Below are 16,323 nucleotides of genomic sequence, written 5' to 3'. Positions count from 1 at the left end.
TGGCGAACATGGCGACTTTTCTGGAAAGTGGCAAACATGGCGAGTCCTCTGGAAAGTGGCAAACATGGCAAGTCCTCTGGAAAGTGGCGAACACGGCGACTTTTCTGGAAAGTGGCGAACATGGCAAGTCCTCTGGAAAGTGGCGATCATGGCGACTTTTCTGGAAAGTGGTAAACATGGCGAATCCTCTGGAAAGTGGCAAACATGGCGAATCTGCTGGAAAGTGGCAAACAAGGCGAGTCCTCTGGAAAGTAGAATCTGTGCCGCATAAAGTGTGAGAGCCGCTTATAAATACCTGATTCTCATGCTACTGGACAGGAATGCAGGACTGCAGCAAGTCTGGGTCCGAATCTGCAGCGTTTATCTGCTGAGTCCAGCTTCATCATGTCCAGTTTAACCACACAGATTCATCCCAGCATCACTATGGCAACAACGGCCATCTGCAGCATCCAGGCCGATGCAGCCGGGAGAAGGAAGCCTGCAGGAGCGGCCACTGGGTCCAGCTGCTCGTCAGGTTCCAGGTAGACACTGGGACTCCTGGGACTCTCCAGAAAACACACACAGTCCAGTTCAGTCCGCTTCGCTCTAGAACCAGAATAAGGAGGGAAAACCTGCATCAGAACCAAAACCAGGAGGGAAAACCTCCATCAGAACCAGGACCGTGATGGAAAACCTTTAGCAGAACCAGAACCAGGAGGGAAAACCTGCATCAGAACAAGAACCAGAACCAGGAGAGAAAACCTGCATCAAAATCAGAACCAAGTGAAAACCTGCATCAGAACCAGAACCAGAACTATGAGGGAAAACCTCAAGCAGAACGAGAAACAGAATCAGGAGTAAAACCTGCATCAGAACCAGAAGCAGGAATGAAAATGTGCATCAGAAGCAGAACCATGAGCCTCCAGCAGAACCACAAGCATGAAGGAAAACCTCGAGCAAAACCAGAACCAGGAGTGAAAAGGTGCATCAGAACCCTTGCTGCAGCGCTTTAGATCACACGTAAACTTGGATCCGGTGTCCAGTCTTGACCAGTTGTCCTGCAATCTGGACCAGTTGTCCACCAGTCTTGACCAGTTGTCCTGCAATCTGGACCAGTTGTCCACCAGTCTTGACCAGTTGTCCTGCAATCTGGACCAGTTGTCCTGCAGTCTCAACCAGTTGTCCTGCAGCTTGGACGAGTATTTCTGCAGTCTTGACCAGTTATCCTCCGGCCTGGACCAGTTTTCCTCCAGTCTGGACCAGTTGTACTGCAATCTGGACCAGTTGTCCACCAGTCTCGACCAGTTGTCCTGTAGTCTGGACCAGTTGTCCTGCGTGAGACACCATGTGAGAACATGTTTTATTGATCTGCTCTCATCCATCAGTTTGATTGGTATAAATATAGGAATAAAATTTTCCTATTGGAGCCTCCAGAGCGCTGAAACATGCACGTGCTGTGGAGGAGGAGCCTTCTCAGCAGCCAATCAGAGGGCGTATACGCGCCTGGGTCACGGACTGGAGAAGGAGCGACTCTGGGCTACAGATGGAAGGTTCTCTTCCCACCTGGTGGCTTCAGTCCAGACACGTTCACTTGTAAACAGCGACCTCTACAGGCTGTCCCGTTCCTGGTCGCTGGAAGTCGGACCACTGCCCCGGGACGAAGCCGTCCACTTGGGCACATCCAAGCCGCGGCAGACACACGTCCAAGTCCCTGAAAGCTTCATCTGGATGCAGTGTCACAAACATTTCACCCAAATTCACCCAAACAGTGTGAATGTTCAGAAAACCTGACCCAGAAGGAGCAAAACCTGCACACCAGATGCTGGACCCAGGCAGCAGTTTTCTGTTTGTACTGGTGAGACCTCAGGTGTCTTTCCCCTTCACACGCAAACACACGCGCGCACATACGCGCGCGCACGCTGAAAGTCGTATATTATAACAGCAGAATAAGCAAACAGGTTAGTTTAACTGCAGCAGACAACGTCTCAGAGAGAGAGGCGCGCGAGGCGATCCGGGTCAGAACCCTCCGGGTCACTTCAGGCTTTAGTTTTGACCAGTAAGAATCCTCTGTGGGAGAATAGAAGTCCCAGTTCCTCACCATTACCCGTCTTCATGAGAAGACCGCAGGTTTCTGGTGTGATGCTGGACCAACAGGCCGTCAGAGGAATGCTTGTCCTGAATGTTGAGACATTTTAAGCCCTGAATCGCAGCTGCCACCCAGTGAAACCCAAAACCTCTTTCCCGCCGCATAATTCACTGCGCGCGTGCAACCTGACACCACAATGCCTCCAGAGCAGCAGAAACAGAAAATACAGCCCGACATAACTTACAAAACTCTGCATGACAGAGGAAAATACAGTTTTATTTCCACCTGATAAAAGGAGCGTGCAGAACCATGGACAGCGCAGGACACGACCCCCCGTCCCGTCCAGGTCCTTCCGGAACCGGATCAGTTATCACCCGTATAAGTCCAGGGCTCAGTTTATTGGTCTGATGGCGAAGGGATTTATGATGGATCGAACATCCTGCCATAGATGTCTGATGAATTTCCAGCCAGGTGCTGCAGCCGTCACGGGTCCAGGACTTCTCCAGGCGGTTACTGGTATGCCAACCATCCCCTTCTCAAGACTTGACATGGCCCAGTAGCCATACTGGTTCTCACATGTCTATCAGTTGTTCTGAACGTCCTTCCAGCCCACAAGGTCTCGAGAGCCAGCAGGTCCAGACCAGACCAACAGACCAGACCAACAGACCGGACCAACAGATCAGACCAACAGACCAGACCAACAGATCAGACCAACAGACCAGACAAACAGACCAGACCAACAGACAAAACCAACAGACCGGACCAACAGACCAGGACAACAGACCAGAACAACTGATCAGACCAACAGACCAGACCAACAGACTGGACCAACAGACCAGACCAACAACAGACCAGACCAACAGACTGGACCAACAGACCAGACCAAAAGACTGGACAAACGGACCAGACCAACAGACCAGACCAACAGACCAAACCAACAGACTGGACAAACGGACCAGACCAACAGACCAGACCAACAGACCAGACCAAAAACAGACCAGACCAAAAACAGACCAGACCAACAGACCAGACCAACAAACCAGACCAAAAGACCAGACCAACAGACCAGACCAACAAACCAGACCAACAGACCAGACCAACAAACTGGACCAAACGACCAGACCAACAGACCAGACCAACAACAGACCAGACCAACAGACTGGACCAACAGACCGGACCAACAACCGACCAGACCAACAGACAAAACCAACAGACCGGACCAACAGACCAGGCCAACAGACCAGAACAACTGATCAGACCAACAGACCAGACCAACAGACTGGACCAACAGACCAGACCAACAGACCAGACCAACAATAGACCAGACCAACAGATCAGACCAACAGACCAGACCAACAATAGACCAGACCAACAGACAAAACCAACAGACCAAACCAACAGACCGGACCAACAGACCAGACCAAAAGACTGGACAAATGGACCAGACCAACAGACCAGACGAACAGACCAGACCAAAAACAGACCAGACCAACAGACAAGACCAACTGATCAGACCAATAGACTAGACCAACAACAGACCAAACCAAAAGACCAGACCAAAAGACCAGACCAACAGACCAAACCAAAAGGCCGGACCAACAGACCAGACCAAAAGACCAAACCAACAGACCGGACCAACAGACCCGACCAACAGACCAGAAGAACTGATCAGACCAACAGACTAGACCAACAACAGACCAAACCAAAAGACCAGACCAGCAGACCAAACCAACAGACCGGACCATCAGACCAGACCAAAAGAACAGACCAACTAACTGGACCAACGGACCAGACCAACAGACCAGACCAACAACAGACCTGACCAACAGACCAGACCAACAGACTGGACCAAAAGACCAGACCAACAGACCAGACCAACAACAGACCAGACCAACAGACCAGACCAACAGACCAGACCAACAGACCAGACCATTAGACCAGACCAACAGACCAGACCAACAGACCAGACCAATAAACCAGACCAACAGACCAGACCAATGGACCAGACCAACAGACTAGACCAACCACAGACCAAACCAAAAGACCAGACCAATAGACCAGAACAACAGACCAGACCAACATACCAAACCAACATACCGCACCAATAGACCAGACCAATAGACCAGACAAACAGACCAGACCAACGGACCAGTCCAACGGACCGGACCAACAGACCAAACCAACAGACCAGACCAACAGACCAGACCAATAAACCAGACCAACAGACCAGACCAACGAACAAGACCAATAGACCGGACCAACAGACTAGACCAATAGACCAGATCAACAGACCAGACCAACAACAGACCAGACCAACAGACCAGACCAACAGACTGACCAACAGACCAGACCAACAGACCAAACCAACAGACCGGACCAACAGACCAGACCAACAGACCAAACCAACAGACCGGACCAACAGACCGGACCAACAGACCAGACCAACAGACCAGAACAACTGATCAGACCAACAGACCAGACCAATAAACCAGACCAACAGACCAGACCAACGAACAAGACCAATAGACCGGACCAACAGACTAGACCAATAGACCAGATCAACAGACCAGACCAACAACAGACCAGACCAACAGACCAGACCAACAGACTGACCAACAGACCAGACCAACAGACCAAACCAACAGACCGGACCAACAGACCAGACCAACAGACCAAACCAACAGACCGGACCAACAGACCGGACCAACAGACCAGACCAACAGACCAGAACAACTGATCAGACCAACTGATCAGACCAACAGACCAGACCAACAGACCGGACGAATAGACCAGACCAATAGACTAAACCAACAGACCAGACCAACATACCAGTCCAACGGACCGGACCAACAGACCAGACCATTAGACCAGACCAACAGGCCAGACCAACAGACCAGAAGAACTGATCAGACCAACAGACTAGACCAACAACAGACCAAACCAAAAGACCAGACCAGCACACCAAACCAACAGACCGGACCATCAGACCAGACCAAAAGAACAGACCAACTAACTGGACCAACGGACCAGACCAACAGACCAGACCAACAGACCAGAACAACTGATCAGACCAACAGACTAGACCAACAACAGACCGGACCAATAGACCAGACCAACAGACCAGACCAACAGACCAGACCAACAGACCAGACCATCAGACCAGACCAACAGACCAAACCAATAGACCGTGAGATGAGAATGTGAGGAGCAGGAGCCATGCTGGGACTGTGGGCTGGACTACAGGACGGGTCCCAGGACTGGTTGTGTGTCTCCGGGGGGCCTTGCAGCAACGTTTGAAGACAGGAAATAACAGATGGAAAAACTTCACTTATTCCATAGGGACGTGAATGCATCTCAGAGACATCAGTTTCATAAAACATGTTTTTATGAGGAAAGTTGTGAAAATTTGTCACGAACAGAAAGATAAAGAATTAAAAACTTCATGAACAGCTTGAAGGTTTGAGACTTCCTCTGAACCTGACCTGACTGTCTCCACATGCCATGCAAACTTTATTTATTCTTTTATTTCTATTTATTTCTGTACACAGAGGCCCTCCACTGTAGCACGTGCTGCAGGCAGAGGGTCTGAATGACAGAGTGTGTTTAGTCCTCTATTGTTCGCTTTAAGGACCCGGACATGAAAAAGCCTCTTTGCCATTTGGCTGAATTGGATCCGTGTTTTTTCCTGTTATTGTTCATTTATAGATGTGTCTCCTGTCCCGACAGCACGGTCTGTTAACTTGACTGTTTCCTATTTTACATCCTCCCATACATAAATGATGATATTCTGCTGCTGACAATGAAGGCTCGACACAAAGAGGGTTTTTTCTGCATTATAATGGAGACTTTATTGGTTTATTTCCTACAACTCCGCAGCGCGATAAGAGGCTATTATTTGGTGACAATGACGCGCCGCGCACTGCGCGCCGCGCGCTGCGCCCGGCTGGACGTGGGCTTTGTACATTTCTTCTAAGTGTGGAGCTGTGATGTAATGTGTCTGCAGGTATAAATATAGAGGCATGGCTGCTCAGCGTCCGCGCAGATCCATGTCGTTCCAGTCAGCGCGCCTGTCGGTCTGGGAATGAGCGCAACTCCACGCTCCTCTCTGGCGCGCGGCTCCTTCTTCTTTTTCCTCTTGTTTCACTGGAAAGGCAAGCGCCGGGGGGGTTTCAGAGCCACTCCCGGGATGGGCTCTTTGTCGGCCCTGAAGACCGTTCTGATCCTGGTCCTGGTAGCTGGGCTCGCGGGATGCGCCCCCGGCTTTAACGGGACCGGGGACCGCTGGGAGGCCCTCTTCTCGCGCTCCCTGGCGCGGATCCCGGGGGAGAAGCGGGAGGAGGTCCGCGGGGACAGCGACTACCTCCTGGGTATTAAGAGGCTGCGGCGCCTCTACTGCAACGTGGGGATCGGCTTCCACATCCAGGTGCTGCCGGACGGCAGAATCACAGGGGTCCACAGCGAAAACCGATACAGTGAGAGATTCTTTCATTTTTCTCCACAACCAAGCTGATTTTCCAGCTTCCTCACTGAACACTCTGCTTGAAATGGAAGTTTGTCACAGAATTTCATCTAAATTCATTGGGATTTAACAAGGTAAAGGTCCGCAGCAGCATTGCGTGGAGGTGTTGAGCCCTTCCACCTGCGCGCGCACCTGCTCCAAACTTTCACAGCTGCAGCATCCCTGTGGAGGCAGGTGTTGCTCACGCGCGCATATCGATCAGGGAGCAACATCTGGAGTGGGCCCAGCACAAATTTCTGATGCGTCAGCAGAGCCTGCTGGCATCCAGGCCAGGAGCCAGACAGAAACTAAAGTTAGGACTCGCGCGCGCGCGCAGATGTCTTTTAAAACAGGTTGACCCCAGCGGTCCGGTTCGGTCCGGTTGGGTCCGGCCACACAAAGTCACGCGCAGTGTTCAACATTTCCAGACATGAAGAATGTTGTTTGTCCTGCTTGTTTGGTCTAAAGGCTGCATCCTGGTCTGGAGATCTAAAATTAGCTTTAAAGGGAACGTGATGGGTTCTCCAGGTTCTCCAGGTTCTCCTGAAGAACCTGGAGCTGCGGCGTGTTTTAGACAAGACAGAAATATATTTTACACGACATCTCAGAGGAAACATGACTGAGTGAAATATCTGAGTTTCCCAAAAGTAATTTGGGTTGTTTTCACAACTTTCTTTTGGCTTCTTTACGGGAGGATATTACTAAAACTAAATATCAGCCATGGTTTTAATCCTGCTGCTGAACATCCTGAGAATGTCTCTAAATGCTTACAGGCAGGAAATAAACTGAATTAACTGTCAATCATTTAAAACCTCTGCCTCTGAGCTCAGACTGATGATCTGAGAAGTGGAACAACTCATCCCAGAAGTGGAAAAACTTATCCCAGAAAGACCAGAGTAATGAAAAACTGACCAGATAAGTCCACTTTTTAAAAGTTTTTTATTTCTCCCTTTTTAAAATGTAAAAAAAAGAAAAAAGTACCAACATGTTTCAGGGATTTTTACCATTTTTAGCCATGTGATATGTCAAAAATCCTACAGTGTCATTTTCTACTGTAGTGTCCTTTAAGGGACAAAAGACAAACAATGTGATTGTGTTCAACAGGATTCTGATCAAAGTTTGTAAAGTGATGCAGAACGTCTCAGAAACTGGATCTATCATCTTACGCTTATGGGTCAATAACGTAAATAGAATAAATGTAATTCTTTAAATTTGATTTGATTTGAAGTTTTTGTAGCGTTATCTCACATGTTGAATAACGTGGAATAATGCTGGAATGACATGTTGAATAACATGTGGAATAATGCTGGAATGACGTGTTGATTAACATATGGAATAATGCTGGAATGACATGATGAATGACGTGGAATAATGCTGGAATGACGTGTTGAATAACATGTGGAATAATGCTGGAATAACATGTTGAATAACATGGGGAATAATGCTGGAATGACAGGTTGAATAACATGTGGAATAATGCTGGAATGACGTGTTGAATAACATGTGGAATAATGCTGGAATAACATGTTGAATAACATGTGGAATAATGCTTGAATGACGTGTTGAATAACATGTGGAATAATGCTGGAATGACGTGTTGATTAACATGTGGAATAATGCTGGATGACAGGTTGAATAACATGTGGAATAATGCTGGAATGACATGTTGAATAACATGTGGAATAATGCTGTAATAACGTGTTGAATAACATGTGGCATAATGCTGTAATAACGTGTTGAATAACATGTGGAATAATGCTGGAATGACAGGATGAATGACATGTGGAATAATGCTGGATGACATGCTGAATAACATGTGGCATAATGCTGTAATAACGTGTTGAATAACATGTGGAGTAATGCTGGAATGACAGGATGAATGACATGTGGAATAATGCTGGATGACATGTTGAATAACATGTGGCATAATGCTGTAATAACGTGTTGAATAACATGTGGAGTAATGCTGGAATGACAGGATGAATGACATGTGGAATAATGCTGGATGACAGGTTGAATAACATGTGGAATAATGCTGTAATAATGTGTTGAATAACATGTGGAATAATGCTGGAATGACAGGATGAATGACATGTGGAATAATGCTGGATGACAGGTTGAATAACATGTGGAATAATGCTGGAATGACATGTTGAATAACATGTGGAATAATGCTGGAATGACATGTTGAATAACATGTGGAATAATGCTGTAATAACGTGTTGAATAACATGTGGAATAATGCTGGAATGACAGGATGAATGACATGTGGAATAATGCTGGATGACATGCTGAATAACATGTGGAATAATGCTGGAATGACAGGATGAATGACATGTGGAATAATGCTGTAATAACGTGTTGAATAACATGTGGAATAATGCTGGAATGACAGGATGAATGACATGTGGAATAATGCTGGATGACAGGTTGAATAACATGTGGAATAATGCTGGAATGACATGTTGAATAACATGTGGAATAATGCTGGAATGACATGTTGAATAACATGTGGAATAATGCTGTAATAACGTGTTGAATAACATGTGGAATAATGCTGGAATGACATGTTGAATAACATGTGGAATAATGCTGTAATAACGTGTTGAATAACATGTGGAATAATGCTGGAATGACAGGATGAATGACATGTGGAATAATGCTGGATGACATGCTGAATAACATGTGGAATAATGCTGGAATGACAGGATGAATGACATGTGGAATAATGCTGGATGACATGCTGAATAACATGTGGAATAATGCTGGAATGACAGGATGAATGACATGTGGAATAATGCTGGATGACATGCTGAATAACATGTGGAATAATGCTGGAATGACAGGATGAATGACATGTGGAATAATGCTGGATGACATGCTGAATAACATGTGGAATAATGTTAATCTAACAGTCATGTTGGAACCATGTGGGAAGAAGCTCAAGCTGACTCAGTCGCACCGTTTTTTAGTCAGCCCCCGTTTACACTCAGAAATATCATATTATTTACTTACATTCATATATTCAAACAAACAAAAACATCCACATAGACACTGTATGCAAACCAAAAACATATGAAATGAAAAGAACAATATAGGTTTTGTGTGATAAGTACTTTAAAAGATTTTTTTCTCTTGTATTTTTTAAAATTGATTCCTTGCTGCTCTGAGCGCAGTCATGCTTGGACAGTTCTTCAGGTTGTCGTCCTCGCCACATCTTCCGCCCACAGACAGAAATGCTAAATGCTGTTCACGACATGGTAGACGTCTACATCTCTTCTGAAATGACATTTTTTTAACAAACAATTGTAAAATTTCAGCCTAAATTAATAATGTGTTCATAATAATAAGTTTGACTTTAAGAACGGTGGAGTTCTTGTCATTTAAATATGGAGAAACCAGTAAAACAGATAAAAAATGAAATATTTATTGTCCAAAATGTGTTTTTGTCTACTAAGAACGGAGATGCTTGGTGAAACCTTATTATGTCTAATATGAGATTCTGTCCTCCAGCATCACACCAGGCAGCTTCAGTTCATCAACTTGTTCTAGTTCTGCTATCGATCTACATGTCTTCTCTGTTACAATGTCCAAACAACATAATCAAAAGTTTAAGCTCAACTGAAATTCATGAAAAAAGTGTTGTAGTTCAGCTAGGAAGAGAATCGTCCTCTTTGCAAGCTGACTGGTCGGTCATACGGCGAGAAACATCCGCTGCTTTAGGACTGTCAGTGTTCAGGCAGGACATGTTACAGGTGAAGCATTTATCACATATGAATGGAGGCTCATCATGATGAAGAGATCAACTGTGAAATCTGCAGATCATCTCAGTGTTTTCCACTGTTTGGTTTTCTTTTCCCTGAAGGTCTCCTGCAGATCTCCCCAGTAGAGCGAGGGGTGGTGACTCTGCTGGGCGTTCGCAGCGGCCTCTTTGTGGCCATGAACCGACGAGGGAAGCTATATGGATCTGTGAGTGTATGCTGCCATCAGACAAACAAACACTCAGACATGTTTTCTACCTCGGTGCTAATTCCTCATTGACATAACGTATTCTCCAGCCTCACCCTGAACATAATCATCCCAGCTGAATGCCTAACCACAGCCTTTACTCCAAACCTGACCCTAACCCAATTCCCACCCTAACCATAAAACAAGGTTTCCACCCTCAAACTTCTCTCTGAACGTGTGCAGGCTGCCGTTTGGTCCAAGTAAAACAATGCTGACCCCTTAGCTTCTGCGACTTCCAGGTTTCTGGACCTAAAGAACACTGAAAAGCAGGAACACACACATATCAGCTGATGACCAACTGAGAAGCAGGATGTTTTTTTTATTCAGAACCAGACATGGATTGTATTCCAAATGATCTCACAATAAATCAGTTGGATGAATAAGTTGAAAAGCAGTGAAAGCAGCATAAGGGAACATAAGCCTGTCTGTCTGTCTGTATGTCTAACCTCGGACGAGCTGACTTGAACCTTGAATTTCCCCTTGGGGATAAATAAAGTATCATTGATTTGATTTGATAATGCTGCAAAACATTCATGTTACATAAAGTTTTCAAGCACAAAAACCTTTTCTGCTGAGAAATTCCCCAAATCTAAACAAAGCAGGTAAGTCCTCCTGACATCAGATGAGCTCGATACTTAGAGATGCTGCGGCGTTGCTCCAACGTGCTCGACTGGAGTCGAACACATAAATCCTTCAGGAAAGCAACGGAACACTTTATGGGCATTAGTAATAATGATTAAACTGCTGGATCAGAACATTTGTGAGAAATCCATCTGCTAAAACATAAAGCTTTGAACTGATTGATGAACACCTCTGCATTATTATCAATCTGGGTCAATCAGAGATAAATAACCCTTAAGGTGACAATTACACTTCTAAGTGCCTTTAAGTTACAGCTGTAAACTAAAAACGTAGCTCGATGATGTCAGGTCACAACGTGATTGTTGCAGCCCAGAGAGAAGCCCACATTTAACCAAACACTTTTAGAACGCTGAGAACTCCAAGTCATTTTTAGATGTTCATGACTTTCCCATTCTGTAGAATCTGAAGCTTAAAGACCCAGTCAGCATGCAGACGTGATGTTTCCATGGACACGTGATGTTTCCATGGAGACGTGATGTTTCCATGGACGCGTGATGTTTCCATGGACACGTGATGTTTCCATGCAGACATGATGTTTCCATGGACACGTGATGTTTCCATGGAGACGTGATGTTTCCATGGACGCGTGATGTTTCCATGGACACGTGATGTTTCCATGCAGACATGATGTTTCCATGGACACGTGATGTTTCCATGGACACGTGATGTTTCCATGGACGCGTGATGTTTCCATGGACGCGTGATGTTTCCATGCAGACATGATGTTTCCATGGACACGTGATGTTTCCATGGACGCGTGATGTTTCCATGGACGCGTGATGTTTCCATGGACACTTGATGTTTCCATGGACGCGTGATGTTTCCATGGACACGTGATGTTTCCATGCAGACATGATGTTTCAATGGACACGTGATGTTTCCATGGACACGTGATGTTTCCATGGACGCGTGATGTTTCCATGGACGCGTGATGTTTCCATGCAGACATGATGTTTCCATGGACACGTGATGTTTCCATGGACGCGTGATGTTTCCATGGACGCGTGATGTTTCCATGGACGCGTGATGTTTCCATGGACACGTGATGTTTCCATGGACGCGTGATGTTTCCATGGACGCGTGATGTTTCCATGGACACTTGATGTTTCCATGGACGCGTGATGTTTCCATGGAGACGTGATGTTTCCATGCAGACATGATGTTTCCATGGAGACATGATGTTTCCATGCAGACATGATGTTTCCATGGACACGTGATGTTTCCATGGAGACATGATGTTTCCATGGAGACAAGGCTAAAATGATGTAAAATGAATGTATGAATAGATAAAGCAGCATAAAGAGCAACCAGAAGAAGAAAACAGAAGTTTGTGGAAATAACACAGATCAGCAGTGACGGAGTCTTTTCTCATCTGCACTTCATTCTCTCACATCTGAAACACACAACACACACCATGTTTCCATGTTTCCACGTCTTCCTGCTACTATCTACCTGCTGTCCTCACTGCAGCACCTCCACCTCAGCTGCATCCCAAACGTCTTCTTGGCTTTATTCCAGCCATAGAGGATCATTATTTTCCTGCTTTTCTCATCACTTGTTGATCTTTGGCTGCTCCTGATTGGACGTTACCGTCAGTTTAAGCTCTCTGATTGGTGGAAAGTCTGACAGGAAGTGTCTTCATCATCATGTCCAGGTGAAAATAGAGGTCCCTTAGCAACATGGTAGTGATGGTGATGAAGATGTGATAAATAATGGTGGATTTACCATCTAGAGTCTCTGAATAAACACTACATGTTGTGTCTGGATCGTAGATCGGCTAAAGGGTCAGATATCCATTCCATGGAGTTACACAATGCATTTCCTGAGGGACTGGGATGACATGGCGATGGCGCTATGGGAGATCTGGTGGAGGTTTAAGGGTTAATGACTAAAAATCCAGTTCACAGTGAATTGTTTCATCAGAGCCTGGTGTCCTGAGTTGTGCCTCACTCACATCATTCAACCTTTCACAATCTTCCTTTTCCCTTTCTGGGTAACGTAGGACTGAGACAGAGACTGTACAATAACAACCGTGCCGTCAGAAATAAAGCAATTGTTTGATAGAAATCACAGCAAACAATAAGGACGTGAAATCCCCCACAGAAAAATGTCCCAGTCTCTGCCTTCAAACAATCAGCGTTTCCAAATCTTTCTCTTTTTCTTTGTTTTTTTCTCTCTCAGCTTCACTTCAGCGACGAGTGCAAGTTCAGAGAGAAGCTCCTGGCCAACAACTACAACGCTTACGAGTCGGTGGAGTATCCGAGGATGTTCATTGGCCTGAGTAAGAACGGCAAAACCAAACGAGGACATCGCGTCTCACCGGCCATGACGGTGACACATTTCTTGCCAAGAATCTAGGGGCCTCATAAACAGACTTCCCCTCATTGGGGGGGTGGGTTAGGGTGGGGTGGGGTGGTCTCCAACCTATGATGCACTTTCACTACGAACTATATGTAAGTGTATCATATTTGATCTTTCACTGTGTACATATATTTTTTTATATAATTATTATTGTTATTATTAATATTTAACAGCTGTTTTGTATTTTTATAGGAGCAGATGTCTTTTTTTCTCTTGTCCTGCGCTTCACTTTCTCATGACCTGCTCATATCAGCTGACAGTTTGTTTGCATTTCCTCTGAGAACTCCTGCTTCTTCCTGCATGTTAATGGTCTACTGATGATTATAAAGCCTCTTTCAGCAGCGAGTGTGCATGTAGCCTGTCCAGGATGTAGCCTGTCCCTGGTGTAGCCTGTCCCTGGTGTAGCCTGTCCAGGATGTAGCCTGTCCAGGGTGTAGCCTGTCCAGGGTGTAGCCTGTCCAGGGTGTAGCCTGTCCAGGATGTAGCCTGTCCAGGGTGTAGCCTGTCCCTGGTGTAGCCTGTCCAGGATGTAGCCTGTCCAGGGTGTAGCCTGTCCAGGGTGTAGCCTGTCCCTGGTGTAGCCTGTCCAGGATGTAGCCTGTCCAGGGTGTAGCCTGTCCAGGATGTAGCCTGTCCAGGATGTAGCCTGTCCAGGGTGTAGCCTGTCCAGGATGTAGCCTGTCCCTGGTGTAGCCTGTCCAGGATGTAGCCTGTCCCTGGTGTAGCCTGTCCGTGGTGTAGCCTGTCCAGGATGTAGCCTGTCCAGGATGTAGCCTGTCCAGGGTGTAGCCTGTCCAGGATGTAGCCTGTCCAGGGTGTAGCCTGTCCAGGGTGTAGCCTGTCCAGGATGTAGCCTGTCCCTGGTGTAGCCTGTCCCTGGTGTAGCCTGTCCCTGGTGTAGCCTGTCCAGGATGTAGCCTGTCCAGGATGTAGCCTGTCCAGGATGTAGCCTGTCCCTGGTGTAGCCTGTCCCTGGTGTAGCCTGTCCAGGGTGTAGCCTGTCCAGGATGTAGCCTGTCCCTGGTGTAGCCTGTCCCTGGTGTAGCCTGTCCCTGGTGTAGCCTGTCCAGGGTGTAGCCTGTCCAGGATGTAGCCTGTCCAGGATGTAGCCTGTCCAGGGTGTAGCCTGTCCAGGATGTAGCCTGTCCCTGGTGTAGCCTGTCCAGGATGTAGCCTGTCCAGGGTGTAGCCTGTCCAGGATGTAGCCTGTCCAGGATGTAGCCTGTCCAGGGTGTAGCCTGTCCAGGATGTAGCCTGTCCAGGGTGTAGCCTGTCCAGGGTGTAGCCTGTCCAGGGTGTAGCCTGTCCAGGATGTAGCCTGTCCAGGGTGTAGCCTGTCCAGGATGTAGCCTGTCCCTGGTGTAGCCTGTCCCTGGTGTAGCCTGTCCCTGGTGTAGCCTGTCCAGGATGTAGCCTGTCCAGGATGTAGCCTGTCCCTGGTGTAGCCTGTCCAGGATGTAGCCTGTCCAGGGTGTAGCCTGTCCAGGATGTAGCCTGTCCCTGGTGTAGCCTGTCCCTGGTGTAGCCTGTCCAGGATGTAGCCTGTCCCTGGTGTAGCCTGTCCCTGGTGTAGCCTGTCCCTGGTGTAGCCTGTCCAGGATGTAGCCTGTCCCTGGTGTAGCCTGTCCCTGGTGTAGCCTGTCCAGGATGTAGCCTATGTTAAGGATTAAGCGATGCAGGTGTAGTTGATGCTGATTCCCCATCAGGCCAGCTGACCCATATGAGTCTGCACCCTCCATCGCAGCGGACAGCTCAACTTTTTAAAGTGTGACATAATATGTCATTTCAAGGGGTGGGAATGATTAATCTCAAATAATTGTATTTTAGTAACAACAACATTTGCCCGAAAAGCAAATTTTTTTTTAAATGTGAATGGATTTTTTTGAATGATTAAAATAATAGACACAGATATAGATATAGATATAGCTATAGATATAGATATAGCTATAGATATAGATATAGATATAGATATAGGAAAATTTCCTTTTATTGCATTTCAATTAAAAACAGCGAAATAGAAAATATTTTTAGCTAAAAGTGAACAAACTTAAAGTTAAAGTGCCAGACCTTCACAAAGACCCTCCATGGGGTTCCAGTCTGGCGAAACTGAACCACCCTTTCACAATCTGAGATGACCCTGATCCTAGACCTGAACGTAGACCTGAACCCAGATCTAGCCAACTGCAGCTGCATGTTTTGTCACTTTATGGCTGAATTTAGCGTAAAATTAAAATTGATCACAGCTCTGCAAGGTGAGGTTACCTCAGACTCTCCTGTGGGTGAGATCTGTAGGATCTGATGCTGAAGCATGAATTAAACTTCAGACAAATCCTTGTTCAGGAAACCATGTTGATGAGCAGCATCGCCGGTTTTCTGGTTTAGGTCTAAGAGCTCCTCACATTAAAGGTGGGGCTTTGCATTATCCTAACTATTATCCCAACTATCCCAACCAACCACACTCGTAGAGCAGCCAAATGTCTGCAGCCAGCACCTCCATCTTCCAGTCAGTGCTGGAAAGATCTTGTGCAAACGGATGTTTACAAGTTGCAGAACTTGATAGGAAGAGGGATCTGGCATCCAGGCGTGTTGGAGCAGACTTATCATGTGGTTCCATGATGGCAGGTCAGGGAGTGTTAGAGCTGAATGAGCTGTGACTTGCAACTGGCACCATCCCAACACAAGCACCTGGTTTAGGTTGGTTGGAAAAGGGGTGTGTGTGGCAGCGAGGCCTAATTGAAACAGTATCATC

General features: G+C 46.6%; 1 protein-coding gene across 1 annotated transcript; it reads left to right on the top strand.

The window, feature by feature from the left end:
* Positions 1–6,156: 6,156 nt before the first annotated feature.
* On the top strand, positions 6,157–13,571 carry fgf4 (fibroblast growth factor 4; the record flags this gene model as incomplete). The annotated part of the gene is made up of 3 exons (XM_079256395.1): positions 6,157–6,537; positions 10,429–10,532; positions 13,395–13,571. Exons 1-3 carry the CDS (start codon positions 6,252–6,254, stop codon positions 13,569–13,571), a joined length of 567 nt encoding a protein of 188 aa, XP_079112521.1. The 5' UTR covers positions 6,157–6,251.
* Positions 13,572–16,323: the final 2,752 nt, after the last annotated feature.

Source organism: Telmatherina bonti, assembly GCF_933228915.1.
Source record: "Telmatherina bonti genome assembly, chromosome: 1".
NCBI lineage: Eukaryota > Metazoa > Chordata > Actinopteri > Atheriniformes > Telmatherinidae > Telmatherina > Telmatherina bonti.
This window is presented reverse-complemented; position numbering and strand designations above follow the sequence as displayed.